Source organism: Crocuta crocuta, unplaced genomic scaffold, assembly GCF_008692635.1.
Source record: "Crocuta crocuta isolate KB4526 unplaced genomic scaffold, BGI_CrCroc_1.0 scaffold156, whole genome shotgun sequence".
NCBI classification, from domain to species: domain Eukaryota; kingdom Metazoa; phylum Chordata; class Mammalia; order Carnivora; family Hyaenidae; genus Crocuta; species Crocuta crocuta.
The window spans coordinates 467,032-484,276 of record NW_027531308.1 but is presented as its reverse complement, the minus strand read 5'-3'; the positions used below and the strand labels follow the sequence as shown (position 1 = coordinate 484,276).

General features: G+C 38.4%; 1 protein-coding gene across 3 annotated transcripts in view; it reads right to left on the bottom strand.

Annotated features, from left to right (window-relative positions):
- Positions 1–17,245, bottom strand: part of SLC12A6 (solute carrier family 12 member 6) — a 91,720-nt gene that overhangs the window by 53,034 nt on the left and 21,441 nt on the right. Inside the window, exon 1 of one of the 3 annotated variants that reach the window (XM_077771671.1) lies at positions 16,420–16,642. The exons of the other annotated variants lie outside the window; for them this stretch is intronic. Coding sequence (XP_077627797.1) covers positions 16,420–16,543 — 124 coding nt within the window. The 5' untranslated portion in view covers positions 16,544–16,642. Of the gene's footprint in view, positions 1–16,419; positions 16,643–17,245 lie in introns of those variants that run through there. 3 annotated transcript variants of the gene reach the window in all.

The following is a 17,245-nucleotide window of genomic DNA, read 5'->3' as shown; positions in this document are numbered from 1 at the left end:
TCTCTGCACCCCCCCCCCAACTCACGCTGTCTCTCTCTCAAAATAAATAAACAAACTTAAAAAAAACAATCATGGAGAACTCAAAATCACAGGAGGAGAATAAACATGGCACATGTCTGGGATGGTCTGCTTTGGGTTGGGTCATATTAGCGTCTTGGGAGTCTAAAGCAGATGGAAAACAACGGAAATTCTCCACATAGAAGTCTCAAAATGAAAGCAGTGTTTAAGGCAAGGAAACAAATGCAATATGCAAAATGAAATGAATGTTAAATTATTAGAGACAGGCAGGCATAATTGTTATCAGACCACTGTAATGTATCCATGTGCTAAAAACTATCTCTAACATGGTCTCTAGGATAGCAATAACAAGAGGCACCTGGGTGGCTCAGTTAGCAAAGTGTCTGACTTCAGCTCAGGTCGTGATCTCATGGTTCACAGGTTCGAGCCCCATGATGGGCTCTGTGCTGACAGCGGAGAGTCTAGAGCCTGCTTTGGATTCTGTGTCTCCCCCTCTCTGCCCCCACCCCTGACTTGTGTGCACGCGCGCACTCTCTCTCTCAAAAGTAAATAAAAAAGAAAACATTGAAAAAATTTTTAAAAAGGACAGCAATATAATGAATAGCTGTTATTATTAATTCAACCAATACTCTGAAATTCGCCTACCATATATCAGGTACTATGCTAGACACTACAGATATCAAAAGAGTGATGACCCTTTCTTCTCAAGAAGTTTGGAGAGGAGTTACACAAACAATTATGAAACGATAAAGATAATTGTTAATGGGTACAAATACTGTGGGAATCAAAAAAGAAAGAAAATAAAATAAAGCAGTCAGGGATGGTGTCAAGGAAATAATTGAGCTACATCATGAAGAATGGATGGTTTATCAAAAAGCAAAAGGGTGAGAGAAATGGAGAAGGAGAAACATTCTAGACAGAGGGATTAGCAGGTAGAACATAGCTAATGGAGAAGTTCTAGAGATACAATAGGAACTATTAACCTAATAATATACCTTCACATAATATTAGGGGCGTAACATAACTAACATATAATGACACAGAATAGTTTATAATATCATACATACAAATATATTGTACTGAATATATAACGTTCACATACATTGATAGGAAAGGAAGAGGTTGTTGTCATTGAAAAAAAAAAAAAGTGGGTAAGAAGAACTGGTCAGCATATGTGTTTCCAACTTTTGATTCTTCCCCTTCCCTCATTCACCAAAAATCCAGTCAATTGTGGCTTCTCTGCCAATCTTTTCCACTGCACTGCCATCATTTAAATTCTCATCCTTTCTAGTCCAGACTATTGAAATAGCTTTTTGCAGTTATCAATTATTCCCTCTGCCACCAATTCTCCCATCTTCAAACAATCCTGCATTTTCCTTCATACTGATAATCCTAAAATTCTGCCTTTATCAGGTTGCTTCATTGCTTTCAAACCAAAACACTTTCAAAGGTCTCCTAATGACTGTGCCAGGAGTCTCCAACCATTCTGTGAAGAAATGAGCATTCTCACTCATTTATATCCAGACAGAACATGTACGGCACTGGTTCCAGTCCCCCCAGGGAAAGGAAAGGGCCACCTTTGGAGATTCTGCCTCCTTCCTACTGTGAATTCTCAGCCCAGGAGTGAGGGTGGCGGTGGCAGAAACTACTGGTTTAAATACCAATACAGAGACACTGATTTACTTGTTTGGATCCCTTGGCTTACAGGGTGAGCTCCAAATACCTCACCATACCTTTCAGGTCCTTTTATAATCTAACACTATCTTACTTCTCTCTAACTTTATCATTTGCTGTTCTTAGTCATGAACCCTCTGCTCCACACTCTGGAATGCTTTGTGAGCCTTGATTCGGGAAAAACACATCCCTGATTAAATCAATCTTCCGCTGAAGATTTCCTTTTCTTTCTTTCCTACTTACCTGACCTCTACATCTTTCAAAGAGCCAACTCAAGTGCTTCTAGGCTTAGGTCTATCCTGAGGTTTAATTTTCTATCAGGTTTAACTCTCTTCTAACTGTTGGGGATATACTGTTGTGTATGATCTTTTCATTAATCAACCTATTAATTCAAATAATATTTACTAAGCACCTGTAAATGTCAAGACTATATAACAGACACTGGGGAATACACAAAGAACAGAACACAGTAGCTACCCTTAGGGATTTATAGCATATATGTGTAAGATAATTATTTAACAATGATTAAAATACTATATAGCAGAGGCACAAATAGATATGGGAGTGTGTACAATACATTACGCTCTCTGAAGAATGTAATGGAGAAGCCAGTAAGGAAGAAGTGAAGTTTGAACTCAGTCTTAAGGAGGCTGCTGGAATGTTCTAGGGGTACCTAGGTGGCTCAGTTGGTTAAGTGTCCGACTTTGGCTCAGGTCATGATCTTGGAGTCTATGAGTTTGAGTCCCGCTTAGGGCTCTGTGCTGCCAGCTCAGACACAGCTCGGATTCTGTCTCCCTCTCTCTCTGCCCCTCCCTCACTCATGATCTGTCTCTGTCACTCTCCTTCAAAAGTAAATAAACATTAAAAAAAAAATTGAAGTTAGAAGGCTCTAAATCATGAAGGTACATATATGACCTGTTAGGCAGAATAGACTTTACTTTGTGGGCAACTGGGAGACAATACATGGTTTTAAATGGGGAAGTAAAAGGATGAAATTTGTATTTAAGAAAAATCCCTCTGGTGGCTACTATACAGATGGCTTCAGGAGGCTAGACAAGAAATGACAATGAACTATCTTGACCTAATGTAGTATCAGGGAGGATTGGGAGAAGGGGACAGATCTGAGAAATATTTGGGAGACGAAATGAGTTGCAACTGGTAAGGGGAAATGAGAAGGAAAGAAAAGAGAGAGGGAGAGGCAGAGGGAGGGAGACTGAATGTTTTAATACATTGAGGCGAAAGAGTAAATATAGTAGAAAACACAGGAGAGAAGGGGCAAGAAAGGCTCTAGAGCACAGGTGTACAGATGAGCATTAAATAAGGAGGAGGAAAGTAAAGAATAGGGATCAATTTGGATGCTGGCAAGAGGCATTTTGGAAGTACAGTTTACTCTGTGACACAGTTCAGTCATACGCTCAGTAAAAGAGAATGGAGGATTGGGGGCTAAACAAGCATTTTAAATTTTGTGAGGAACTTGAGAGAAAGGAGGCTAACTAGGATTACTTAGAAGAATTTCTGAATAGTGTTAACAGTACACTTGAAGTTGGAAATGGTAATACTTGGTGGCACCAATTTTCATAGCTGTGAGATAACCACCCCCGTGTCCCCACCCCAGCAACAAAGCTGCCAAGATTAAGAATGAGAGTAAAAACTCAGTGGGAAAAAAAATGTTTTTAAAGAAAAGAGAATGAGAGGAAGCCCAGTGAGTCAATGCAAGGTTGAGGATTGAGGGATGGGGGATGGGCAGGGGCAGGGTCCTATCAGCCCATCTTAAGGGATTTGAGGGCAAGAACTTTGTTTTGATCTTGCTGTGACAATTACAGCTTTTTGTAACATAGAGCTTTGTACATGGTATAAAATACTCAATATATGTTTGTTAATTGACTGACGATGAAATGATTTCAAAGAAAAATACCCAGAGATAGAAATTCAGGACTAGTTTCAATAAAAAGCTAATGACAGAAATAAAAACTTTAAAGTCATCATAAAAAACAGAGTTGAAGATAAAAGGATACACTTTCCTAAAACTCAATGTAAAGAGAGAGGAACTGAGATCAGGTCCTGGAAATAATAGTGAACAGAACAAGGCGCAGCCACAGAGGGAAACAGAGAAAAAAAAAATCATTGAAAGAATTATGGCTGCAATGCTGTAATGCAGTCTTTCCCAAGCAACCCAGACACTAGGGTAAGAAAGGTAAGGAAGACGGGAAGCAGTAAAAATGGAGAGTCAATGGGAGCAGAGAACACTATGCCCAAGCCCTGACAAAAATGTATGAGAATTCATTTAGCAATCTTCCCTCTGATCCAGCAGACTTGGTTTAAAGAGAGGTGGCAAGACCACAGCAGCCAGCAGGCAAGTAGCTGACTCTGGAGTAGACCAAGAACCAGGGCCAGTTGAGTCTTATCCTTACTTGAGGCCACTCAAGCCCAACTCTTGCAGCAGGGGTCCGCTGTGATGCAGGGACAGGGACAGGGACAGCCTGATGTTGGTAGAGGTGAAACTAATGGCACTGGGGGGCAATGGGCTCTAAGAAACAGAAGATGTGGTAGGACCCATTAGATTAGACAAGCAGATCTGCCACCAATGATGGGTGCTTATCAAGAATATCCTTCAAATTCTGATGTATATGCTAAGTGTAAGCATTAGATTAACAGAGACCCTTGAGGAAATAGATTTATAAGAGTAAATCCACCAGAAGCTGAAGAACTCATCTATGAAGAAGAGTTGTCATTTTAATACCCGATAAAACTTGGGAGACAGCAGGCATAATAGCAGAAAGCAGATTTAGTAAAAGCCCACAGTATCACAGGAAGACAGTTTCCTGGGCCAAATCCACAGAGAGGGCAGAACTTACACGGTTAATAAAACAGAAAAATCTCACCAAGAAATAATCCTTACTTAGGATTTGGGGATTGTTGCTAACATTCAAGAAGACTCTTGATACCTTATACCCTTCTTTGGCATTATGGATGACCCAAATTATTTCACTTTAGTAAATTCATTTTACAAGTTGGTATTGGAAGACCAAGCCTAACTATATAGATTACTTCTTTCACAAGGAGGGTAGGAAATTGACACAAACATTCAAATTCTAAGGAGATAAGAGCTAAGAACCAAGGAGCTAAATATTTGTGTTATGTGGACTAAGAAGATACAGTAAACATTTCTGATATTTTAAGAGACTTTACTGATTTCATGTCATGGTCAAAGGTTAATTGTTTAATGCAAGATAAATTTAAGATTTTCTATTTTCAAACATAAACTTAAAATAGAAACAACTGCTATAAATGCTGTATACTGAAATTTTAAGAAACATTGTTTTTAGTGTGTATGTGAATAAAAGCATGCACACAAACATGTTCTGATTATTAACAAGTGTGTCATGATCTTCCATAATTAAAAAAATACATAAATGTAATCTTATAGTATATAATCATTTGAGATTGGCTTCTTTCATTCAGCATAAAGCCTTGGAAATTCTTGCAAGTCCTACATGTATTGGTATTTCATCCCTTTATTTAAAAAGGTTTATTGAGAGGGGCGCCTGGATGGCTCAGTTGGTTAAGTGTCCGACTTCAGCTCAGGTCATAATCTCATGGTTTGTGGGTTCGAGTCCTGTGTCGGGCTCTGTGCTGACAGCTAGCTCAGAGCCTGGAGCCTGCTTCAGATTCTGTGTCTCCCTCTCTCTTTGACCCTCCCCTGCTCACGCTGTCTCTCTCTCAGAAAGAAATAAAAAAAAAAGTTAGAAAAAAAGAAAAAAAGTTATTGAGATGACTTACATGCCATGAAATTCACCCATTAAGTGCTCAATTCAATGTTAACATATTCACACTGTTGTGCAAGTATCATCACAATCTTATTGTACATTTCAGTCCCCATACCCATGAGTAATCTCCATCTCATTCCTCCACTTTACTTAGCCAGAAGCTACCACTAATCTACTTTCTGTTTCCTAAATTTGGCTTTTCTGGACATCTCATAAAAATGGAATCATACGATGTGGTCTTTTGTGACTGGCTTCTTCTACTTCACATAATGTTTTCAAGGCTCACCCATATTGTGGGATGTATCACTACTTCATCTGATTTTTATTGCCAAATAATATTCCATTATGTGGATATAACATATTTTATTTATCTATTCATCAAGTAGTGGACATTTGGGTTATTTCTCTCTTACTTTTTGGCTACTGTGAATAATGCTGCTATGAACATCCCCATAGAAGATTTTGGGCAGACACATATCCTCATTTCTTTTGGGTATATATTCAGGAATAGAATCACTGGGCCATATGCTAACTATTTCTTTTTGTGGAACTGGCAATCTGTTTTCCAAAGTGGCTACACCATTTTATGTTCCCACCATAAGTATATGGATACTTCAATTTTTTCACATCCTTGTCAACACTTGTTATTGTCCACCTTTTTATTAGAGCCATCCTCGTGGATGTGAAGTGGTATCTCACTGTGGTTTTGATGTGCATTTCCCTGATGACTAATGATGTCTACATGTGCCTATCAGCATTTGTTCCTCTCCTCTTCTCAATGTGGAAAGCTTTTGCCTCTTTACCACCCCCCAACAATTTTGAGGTTTTGCTTTGACTCATTTAGTACTTCTACATTATAATTATTGTTCCCTGAAGTATGTCGCTTTTGGTTAGCATTTACACAACACATTCCCAGGAGAGTCTGTCATTCTACTATTTCTATTCCTTTCACCCCGTGATCTCTGTTCGGGCTCGTTTATTTGGTTAAAAACCTTTCTTAAATATTTTCAGAGGGGTTAAACTGGTAACATATTTTCTAAATTTTCTCATACTACGTAACTCATTACCCCTTGTAATGCGGATATCTTCAGTGAGAAAATGGATTTGGGATTAACAATCTCTTTTTCTTGGTGATCTGTGGATACCCTTCCACTGTCTCCTAATTTCCAGCTTAGAATTATGATGCCAGTCTGACAATAGGTATACCATCCTTTTTATCTGGAAGCCTCTAAGATGAATCCATGGAAATAAAAAAATTATCAGGATAACCCAATGTGTGTTTTATCACTCATATTCCCTAGAACTACTTTCCGCATGTTGAAGTCTTTAACTCAGGAAATTTTTTTCTATTCGTTTAATTATTCCTTCTCCTCCATTTTCACTCTTTTTTCTGTAACCAATATAAACCACATTAGGTGCTCTGAATCTACCCTCCAAATGTCTTACTTTTTTTTCAATCCTTCATATTTTTGGCTCTGTACAATGAAATATTTCTTCCACTTGATCTTCCAAGCCAATAAGTGATCGCATTCACTTATTCCTTTATTCAGTAATTATGTACTATATGCTTACTACGTGCAAGACAGTGTTCTAGGCATTGGGTGTTTACAACAGATTAGCAATGTATGCATGAGAAAAAGTTCCTGCCCTTACAATGCTTACATTTTAGTGGAGACAGAATATAAAAAATCTGTACATGGGGGCACCTGGGTGGCTCAGCAGGTTAAGTATCTGACTTTGGCTCAGGTCATGATCTCACGGTTCATGGGTTTGAGCCCCGCATCGGGCTCTGTGCTGATGGCTAGCTCAGAACCTGAAGCCTGCTTCGGATTCTGTGTCTCCCTCTCTTTGACCCTCCCCTGCTCACACTGTCTCTCTCTCTCTCTCTCTCTCTCTCTCTCTCAAGCCTGCTTCGGATTCTGTGTCTCCTTCTCTCTGACCCTCCCCTGCTCGCTCGCTCTCTCTCTCTCTCAGAAATAAAACATTAAAAAAAAATCTGTACATGGACTGAGAATCTTTAGTATTTAGCTGCAAAATCATATATTTTGCTCTATGAAGTCTTTTGTACTTCACTTAAACTTCCTTAAATGCTATTATTTTCATATTCAAGTTACTGTCTTCCCCAGCATTTCTCTTTAGCTAGTCTACCACATTGTTTATTCTAAGTGATTTTTCTCTTTCTGGTTGCCTGGCTTCCCTACATGGATTCTTTTCCTTTATTATCTCAGAGGGGCTTCGGTTTCATTGTTGGAGGACCACAAGTAAGTGGTAGCAGTCTCAAGAGAATGGACAGACAAAGCAGGCTCTATGCCCGTAGGTGGACAGTCCAGCGGGCAAGCTGACAACTTGGGGAGGCCCACGAGGAAGCCTCCCAGCTCTCAGGTATCCTTACATCTCCCACCCTCAGAGACAGAGAGATATCAGTCCCTGGTTCTGTCCCTTTCTTCTCTCCTCCAGGAGTCCATGGATCTCTACCAAACCAAGCTCCCTTCTGGGTCTGCCATTGTTATCTTCACCCCAAGGCTCTTGACCAGCCCTGAGAAGCAAGTCCTGTGCCATCCCTCCCTGACAGACCTCCCACAGAGCCCAGGCCTCATTTGCGCCTAACTATTTTGGCTCCAGGGGCCATTTGGCTCAAACAAGGCAGATACAGGCTGGAGTCAGGAACAGAGGGATAGTGAGATTTCACCTTTCCAGAATCCACCCTGAAAAGGAAGCTCTGTTTACAGACTAATACTAAAAACATTCAAATCCTGGCAAATAGGTCAAAATTTCAAAAAGCCTCTATTAAGTCCAAACATCTTGCGTTCTATCATTTTCAACTACTGCCCTAATGCTAGCCTCTGAAAAATAGGAAGATCTTAATGTTACTTGAACTTAAAGGATACTGACTAGGTGGACGAATTGTAAAAAATAACTGTTAAATAAAAGTCAGATAAAAGAGAGTACATACTCTATGATTCTATTCATATAAAATTCTAGGAAATGCAAACTAATGTACAGTGACAGAAAGCAGATCAGTGGTTGCCTGGGGGCCAGGCACGGAATTAGATGAATGGTTTACAAAAGGGTACAAGAAAACTTTTGGAGGCAATGGAAATGTTTATTATCTTGATTATGATAACTGTTTCAGGAGGTATATACAGATGTCAAAACTCATCAAAATGTACACTTTAAGTATGTGCAGTCTATTTTACATCAATTATTCCTCAATAAACTTTTAAAAGAGGAGTGCCTGGATGACTCAGATGGTTAAGCATCTGACTCTTGATTTCAGCTCAGGTGACAATCTCACAGTTGTGAGATCAAGCCCTGTGTTGGGCTCTGTGCTGATCATGGAACCTGCCTGGGATTCTCTCTCTCCTTCTAAATAAATAAATAAACATGAAAAAAAAAAACTTTAGAAGAAATATTGGCTGGGAAAAATATCTGCAATCTATATCACAAAGAAATGATATCCCTAAATATAAAGAACATGTAAAAGTAAAATACCAACAGATATGAACAGAAAGTCATGGAGTTTTGGTGGGTTTTAAATTTTCTATAATAAAATAAAAATACATAATTTTCAAAAATACATTAAAACACTATCCCTAGCCCTCATATAATTCACAATATAGTTGAAGAGATACAAATACAAATGCAAAGCCATTGCAAGTTTGGGCCACACTACAAAGTATGTGTGCTGATCAATGTGGATCGATGCAATAATCAAAGTTGGGGTAGAAGATCAGACAATTCATCTTGGAGGAAATGAGTATGAGCCTGGTCTTGAGAAGACGTGGGTTTGCACAATTTTTGTAGTAGACCAGAAGCAGAAAGCAGAGGAAAAGAGAGTTCAGATGAAAAATATATGAACAAAGGCAGGAGATGGGAAAAGAGAAAGGCAGCTTTTGAAAGGACTCTTTTTCACCATTCTTTTTTTTTTTTTTTTTTTAGTTTATTTTTATTTTTTGATAGAGAGCAAGCCAGGGAGAGGCAGAGAGTGAGGGAGACAGAATTTTAAGCAGGCTCTATGCTATCAGTGCAGAGCCTGATGTGGGGACTCAAACTCACAAACCGTAGATCATGACCTAAGCCAAAGTCAAATGCTCAACTGACTGAACCACCAAGGGGTCCCTCACTATTCTTACAGCAACCATCAAAATCTCTGGTCTCCAGGGGCACCTAGGTGGCTCAGTCCGTTAAGCCTCTGGTTTCATCTCAAGTCATGATCTTGTGGTTCCCGAGTTTGAGTCCTGAGTTGGGCTCCACACTGACAGTGGGGAGCCTGCCTGGGATTCTCTCTCCCCTTCTCCCTCTGTGCCTCCCCTGCTCGTGCTCACTTTCTCTCTCTCTCTCTCTCTCTGTCTCTCAAAATAAATAAACTAAAAAAAAACAAATCTCTTATCACCAAAAGGTTAGATATTAGTGGAAAGAACCCAAGGGAAAGGAAACGGAATCTAATTCATTATATGAGGGCTTGGAATAGATTAAAATCATTTATAGTATTCATGCAACCACAGTCAATCTTTACTACGTTCTACCTATATTAGTATTTTTCTCTAAACAGACGTGTTTTTACCTGGCTTCATTCTAAGATTCATTAAAAGAAACGTAACATTTTGTTTTTAATCTTTATTTATTTTTGAGAGTGAAAGAGAGACAGAGAGTGAGCAGCAGAGGGGCAGAGAGAGAGAGAGACACAGAACTGGAAGCAGACTCCAGACTGTTGAGCGGTCAGCACGGAGCCCGACATGGGGTTGAACTCACGAGCCATGAGACCATGACTCGGACGCTTAAACTGACTGAGCCACCCAGCGTCCCAAAATGTTACTTTTTCTAATATACTAAAATAAACACATCTTTCATGCATCCAATAGTGTATTTATTTTTAAGTTATATTAAAATTATTTCACTTACTCCCTATGCCCATCATTAACATTTAGTTTTTAATGAAGTCTCTATCGTATCTCACTGATAAATGACCATCTCCCTAAAAATCTGAGGAGTGGAGGACCAGTAAAGGATTGTCAGAGTAAACCAGGTTCCTTGCTTGTTCAGACTTCTCAATTTTTAGCATCATTTCTAAGAGTATTCTACACCAGGGGTGCCTGGGTGGCTTAGTCGGTTAAGCGTCCGACTTTCGCTTAGGTTGTGATCTCGCAGTTCGTGGGTTTGAGCCCCGCGTCGGGCTCTGTGCTGACTGCCAGCTCAGAGCCTGGAGCCTGTTTCAGAGTCTGTGATTCCCTCTCTCTCTGACCCTCCCCTTGCTCATGCTGTCTCTAACTCTCTCCTAGAAATAAATAAAACATTAAAAAAAAAATAAAAAAAAAATAAGAGTATTCTACACCAAATTAAAGGGAAAAAAAATCCCACACATGAAAAGGGAGAAGCAGCAAGTAACTTTCCATTAATTTTGAGAACTACACACAGGAAAGAATTAGAACCTAACAAGAATTAGGAAATTCTAATTGAATTCTAAATTCTACTGAGAAAATAGAGCAACCTAGTTCAGAAAACATAAATAATTATGTCTGTTTAAAGTAGAGGAACAATGTGGTGTGGAGAAAAGAAAAAAGGCTTTAATCACAAAGATCCTAGTCTGAATTATTTATCTATCACTTAAACAGTTCATCTAGTTTCTTGGCACCTAAATTCCCTCATCTGTACAATGGTGATAATGATTGCTTGTCCTGGCTGTTGTGAAGATTAAATAAGCCAATATTTGTAACAAACTTAGCATACAATAGGTACTCAACAGTTACTACTATAATGTTGATGACATTTTGTAATGTAAAACCATTGCCTCTTTCAACCTGGCAAAACCAAGAAATGCTAAAGTGTTTAAAGTTTATCAGTTTACAATCTATCTTTGTAACCTATCCCAAATGTCCAAATTCAGTCTGAAATTTGAAAACTTTTGAGTATTTTACAATATTCTACAACTACACTTAACATTTTTATAATCCTAAACTAAATGCTGCTTTGAGTATAGATTATAAGAATATTAAGCAANACTCATGTTGAGCAAAAGTAGCAGATGGTACACAGAGGATTGGACGCTAAGCAAGGAAAATTAGGGGAAAGATTCTAAAAACCTGGTGATAAGAGTACTGAAATAGAGAATAAAAGAGTTCAATATTGTCAGAGCGTAACATAAAGAAGGGTTAGCAATCTAAAGTTTTAAGATGTAAAAATAACTGAAAGGAATCAGAATCAAATTTGTATTGTTGTATTAGGTCTTAGATATAGCATGAAAATACATAGTAAAAAGAATTGGCAAAGTATTTCAGGGAGGTGTTCTTTCTGACAATGATGGAATAGAAGGGGGTAGGAAGGGAAGCAGAAAAACATGTCTCATTGAGTCACCTTTTAAGGATAAACTTTTGAGGAGTGTGTGGGTGGCTCAATCAGTTAACCATTGAACCCTTGATTTCGTCTAAGGTGATCTCAAGATCATGAGATCAAGCCCCACATCAGGCTCTATGCTGGGTGTGGAGCTTGCTTAAGATTCTCTCTCTCCCTGTGCCCTCGCCCTGCTCCTGCCCACACACGCTCTCAAAAAAAAAAAAATTTTTTTTTTAAATAAAAAGGATAAACTTTTGAACCTCAGATTTTAAGACAGCAGATGTGAATTTTTGTTAGTTGGGTTTGTAAAAAGCCCACGTGAATAGTTAAAAGGACACACACAAGAAGCTTTAAATTTTTACTACAGAAAAGATTTAATTTTTTGTTTTAAGTAGGCTCCACACCCAACACAGGGCTTGAACTCACAACCGTGAGAACAAGAGTCACAGACTCTACTTAATGAATGGGACAGCCAGGTGCCCCTAGAAAAGATTTTGTTTTAATCAATACAAAGAAACTCTTCAGTTGTGTATTTCAACCTAGTTCAATGTTAGTAAAAGAAAGTAGTCCTAGCATCTCCTTTAGAACATAAGCTTTCATGCGTAACAGGCAGAACTAAAAGCAGTCAAACATCTTGTGGGTTAATAAAATTTAAATTCTATATAACACAATCTCTCTCATAGTATGCTCTCATACCATTTGAACTACTTGACAGTTAATATCTGGACATGCTATTCAATAACAATGTAGGTTCCTTTCTTTTCTGTTACAGGTCTGTTTCTGAAAATTTCCTTAGAATCCTATTTCAAAGAAAGGAGAAGTCTTCCAATCTGCTATTTGTATATATCAAGTGAAAGGTAAATCCAGCAGCTGAAATCTGCCTAATCCATAGACACTGTAAGAAGATCTGAGGAGTGAGGGGAAGAACAATTATTTCAGAGAAACACTTTAATAAACTCAATAAACACTTACACACATGAATGGATGTAACATTTATACCTGATTAAATAAGTTTAATAGTAAAATTCAGTTGCCCTGTTCCTATAAAACCCACCATAGATTTGATAACATGAAATCCTGTGGACAAATGGACATTAAGATATAAAGTAACTTACTCTTAAAAAAATAATGACTTCCCATCATGGTGTGATGGGAAGCACATAAAATTTAGAAGTTTGAACACTGACTCTGCTACTACTCTCATGTAGCTCAAGGCAAGAACTTACTGTCCACAGACAGCCTCGGTGTAGCTCTAAAAAGGCACTGACACCCACTATTCCCACAGAGTGAAGAGAAGATGAAACTGATAATCCTTCATTAAGTAGCCTCATCTCTTAGCCCTCTTTACCATATGTCCCATGTGCTAACTGCCTTAAACTTTTGTTTTGCACAGTTTCTATACCCTCCTCTCATTCCTGCTATTGTTTTACTATTACTTGGAATCTTCTCTAGATCTCCCTTAAAGAATCAGTTGTGTCCCCATCCTCGGAGATACCCATCTAGGGTTCCTTGTAAGCAATATTATTCTCTCCATCATCTGGTACCCAAAGCTGTTTCTTTTTGTTCTTACTAAACAACCAATCACAGTAAGTAAAAGGTGGCTCTTATTTTTGAATTCTGTGTCACACATGGAGTAAGTGCTTTATATTCGTTTTCCCATGTAATTCGCAACTACCATGTAAAGTAGGTACTGTTATTCCTTTTGTTTTATCCAAGAGCAAAGTAAGGGTTAGAGAAGTTAAATAACTTGCTCAAAGTCACTCAAGTAATAATTAATACAAATTATCACTACTTTTAATTAGTAATAATTAGTAGGACTGGGATTCAAAGCCAGGTCCCCAGCTCCAAAGCAATTCTGCTGCTTTCAGTGTGGAACTTATACTTCCTATGCATTTGTAGTCTTAAGAAGAATGTACAACACATGGCATGATATTTGCATTCAACATGTGTTTAGTGAATTAAAAAGGCAGGAAAAACTCTATTCATGAATAGCCTCTTATGTGCAATTCACCTGGATCCAGAGATACAAAAATGTTTGACAAAGTCTCTAGCCTCAAGGAACTATAGTTCGTCTACTGGGGTAAGAGAGACAAATATAACAGGTGATTGTAACACAGATGTGGTTCTATGGACAGGTTGCTGAGAAAACATAGGATGGGGTACCTAATCTGGATAGGGAAGGAGGAAAGTAGTCAAGAAAGAGATGTTAGGAAAAGTCTGAGTTTCTGCTTTTCCCTTTAAAACCAATTAAGCAGGGGTGCCTGGGTGGCTCAGTTGGTTAAGCGACTTCAGCTCAGGTCATGATCTCACCGCTCCTAAATTCGAGCCCCGTATCAGGCTCTGTGCTGACAGCTCAGAGCCTGGAACCTGCTTCAGATTCTGTGCCCCCACTCCCTTTCTCTCTCTCTCTCTCTCTCTCTCTCACTCTCTGTCCCTCTCCTGCTCACACTCTCGGTCTCTCAAAAATAACATTAAAAAAAATTTTTTTTTTAAATAAGCAGGGATCTACTAGATTGGTAGGTAACATGCTAGGAATTAATGTACTTCTTAAAATTACCTTAAATTATGTCCATACTCATATTTCTATTTTATCTCAAATTATATGTCTAGTTCAAATAAATCTCACCTTCAAAAAAAATCACATTTTAAAGAATGATCTGCTTTCTAAATATGTTCCATTTATATGAAAGTACATATTTCTCTCCTCACAGATACAGACAGAAAAACATTTAAAAAGTGGTTATAAAACTGGCTAGCGTTGGAAGTGCTTGCCACAAAACCACAATCAACTTAGGAGATTTTTTAACTCAGAAGAACAAGGGGCTAAAACTTACTACATTTCAAGCAACTGCTCCCAAAACACCATCTATCCTCAAGAATGTTAGAATCTAAAAAAAAAAAAATCCTCCTCCCAAAAAAAAAACCCTTTTAATTAAGTTTTCCCCATAGGTTTCCCTCCTTCCCCTCTAATTTAACCCTACAATAAAGAAAATACAATTTAGATAATATATTCCCATTAATTGTTCACTTACCAAACAACAGTTCATTCAAGTGGACACTTTCAGGCTGTCATGGAAAACGCCAAAATAAAAAGCCTTATTAAATTCAAGTTAGATTTATATCTGTAACTCTTTTCCCCAAAGCAATAACTATGGAAAAACATAAATTAAGCCTAGCAATGTCACTTATTACAAAGTTGGTTGCTATCAAAAACTTTTACAGCTATTCTAGGTGGTTGCTAATAGATTAAATGATTTCAACACTGTTGTAATCCGAGGAAAGCAGATTTCACCAAACATGACGGGACCAGTAAAGATGAAATAATAGAGTAGAGGTAGTGAAGAAAGGAAATAAAAAGCAATGAGAAGTGAAATGAGGTACAGACAGACTTTACTTGTTTACATCTTGTGAAATTAATTAAGACAACAGCAAAGCCAAAAGCCTAAAGGGATTAAAATCTAAAGGCAACAAACGTAAGCAACTAAGAAAGTGTAACTTCAAACATACATGATCCGGAGAGAAAACCTAACTTCTGTGAGCTAAAGTTGCGGAGAATCAGGGTCATAGTAGGCTAAACTCACTTCCAATTTATCATCCTTGACTATTCAGCAAAATGAAAACAACCTGGCAAATAGTTTCCATAAAATCGTATCTGCCCCTAGTAAATTTTCTCACTAAAAGGAAAAAATAAACAAAAGGAATTTTTTTGTAGTCCTTTGTCTTTAAGTTAGAGATTCTTAAAAACTCATGAAGGCTTCCTAAGACAGAAGACAGTGAATAGTTTACAGAAAGAAATTATGATGTGTTACTTGCTGTAAGGAAAAGCTAGCATCACGGAATTAAAAGAAATTTTGAGAGATTATTTATTCCCTTAGACTTTACTCACATACTAGTGAAGGTTTTTTTTTGACAATTTGTGAAATTTATAGACTTAAAAAAATAAAGGGCTTTAAACTACTTCTATCTTTAATACAGTATTAACTAACACTTTAATTGCATGTTTAAAAATTCAAAACCACAATCCCGCCAGCAGTTGTAACTGTTAGCATTTAGAGAAAATAACAGGGATAATAACATTCATCAAATTTACTAAAACTGATGTTATGCTAGTCACCATAATGATCAACTGTACTGCTTTCATTAAAGAATTCTTAGACCCTGAGCTACTGAATTAATGTTTAACTGGTAAACTGAGGCAAAATACTGGATAATCTGAGAAGGCACGAGTGCAGAGTCCACTGTACAAAACTACTGAACCATGCTCTCCCCCTTTCTGTACTTTTCCAGATATATTTTAAACTGAGCAAAAGGTAAAATTCAAATTCTGCATAATTGACTCTGACTGTGCCTTTCTTTTCACTTGAAAACTCTTTTCAAGCACTGCCACCGATTCAATTTCACCTATAGGTAATGAACACAGAACTCATTGTAGGGGAAAACAAACCAGAATGGGAAAAAAAGAGAAGTTATCAGATACACAAGGGAGTGAAACAGTTGACTGAAAAACACCTTAACCACAATACTTTTCCTCCATCCTTGAGGAGGTATTTTTAAAAACATTTTAGTCATCACCATTTCTTTCAGGAAAGACCCCCCAAAGGTTCCAAAAGTTCCCAAGTTGAGTACTCACCTAGTTCATCTGAATGCTGAATCAGGGCTTTTATTTCTGCTAAGCTGGTCTCCCCGTCTTGGGAAACCGAAGCTGCTGCCCCCTCCTCTGGGTCCTCTACCTTGGTCACCGTGAAGTGTGGCATTGTTACAGTTGGAAATCCCGTGCTCGTTCCGTATTTACAATGCCTTCCACTCTACCTTCCTGACCTAACCTCTTCCCTGCTGTGCCCCTTTCGGACTCAAATCACTGCCTACGGGAGACGGAGGCTGGGAAGAGGGAAGTACTTTCTGCTCACGTGACCTACAGCCCCAAGGGAGTGGAACGCTGGTAGACCCGCCTCCCACAGTGTTTATCATTCACTCCACACGATTAGGCACTCCACCCCTGGCTTATGGTGGTTAAGCTCAAGAATCCCAAGAACTTTTTAGGCCGCTTTTCCAGAGCTGCCAAAAGCTGCGAGTGGGCAGAATTCATGACCTGCCGCCCACTGCGTCCTCACCCGCTCGTTTCCTTCACTTAAGTTATTTCCATCCCTGTGTGCACGTCATGATCTCAACCTCTGCCCTCGTATTTCACACGAGAAAGATTAGGGAACCGCTCATTGTACAAACGTTCCTTTTTAAGAGAAACTGGCACCACATAAATCTAGAAAATGAAAACAAATTATTTGTAAGCTTCTGTTGTTGCTTTATTTCGAAGCATATGAAAAATAGTCAATTATTTCTTTGGTCCAGATGAGAGCACTCATTAAGTATTCAATGAATGCCTACATATTTTCTACAAAGCATAGTTCTAGATACTGTAGTGTATACCACAACTTCCAAAAAGAGACATTAATATTCTC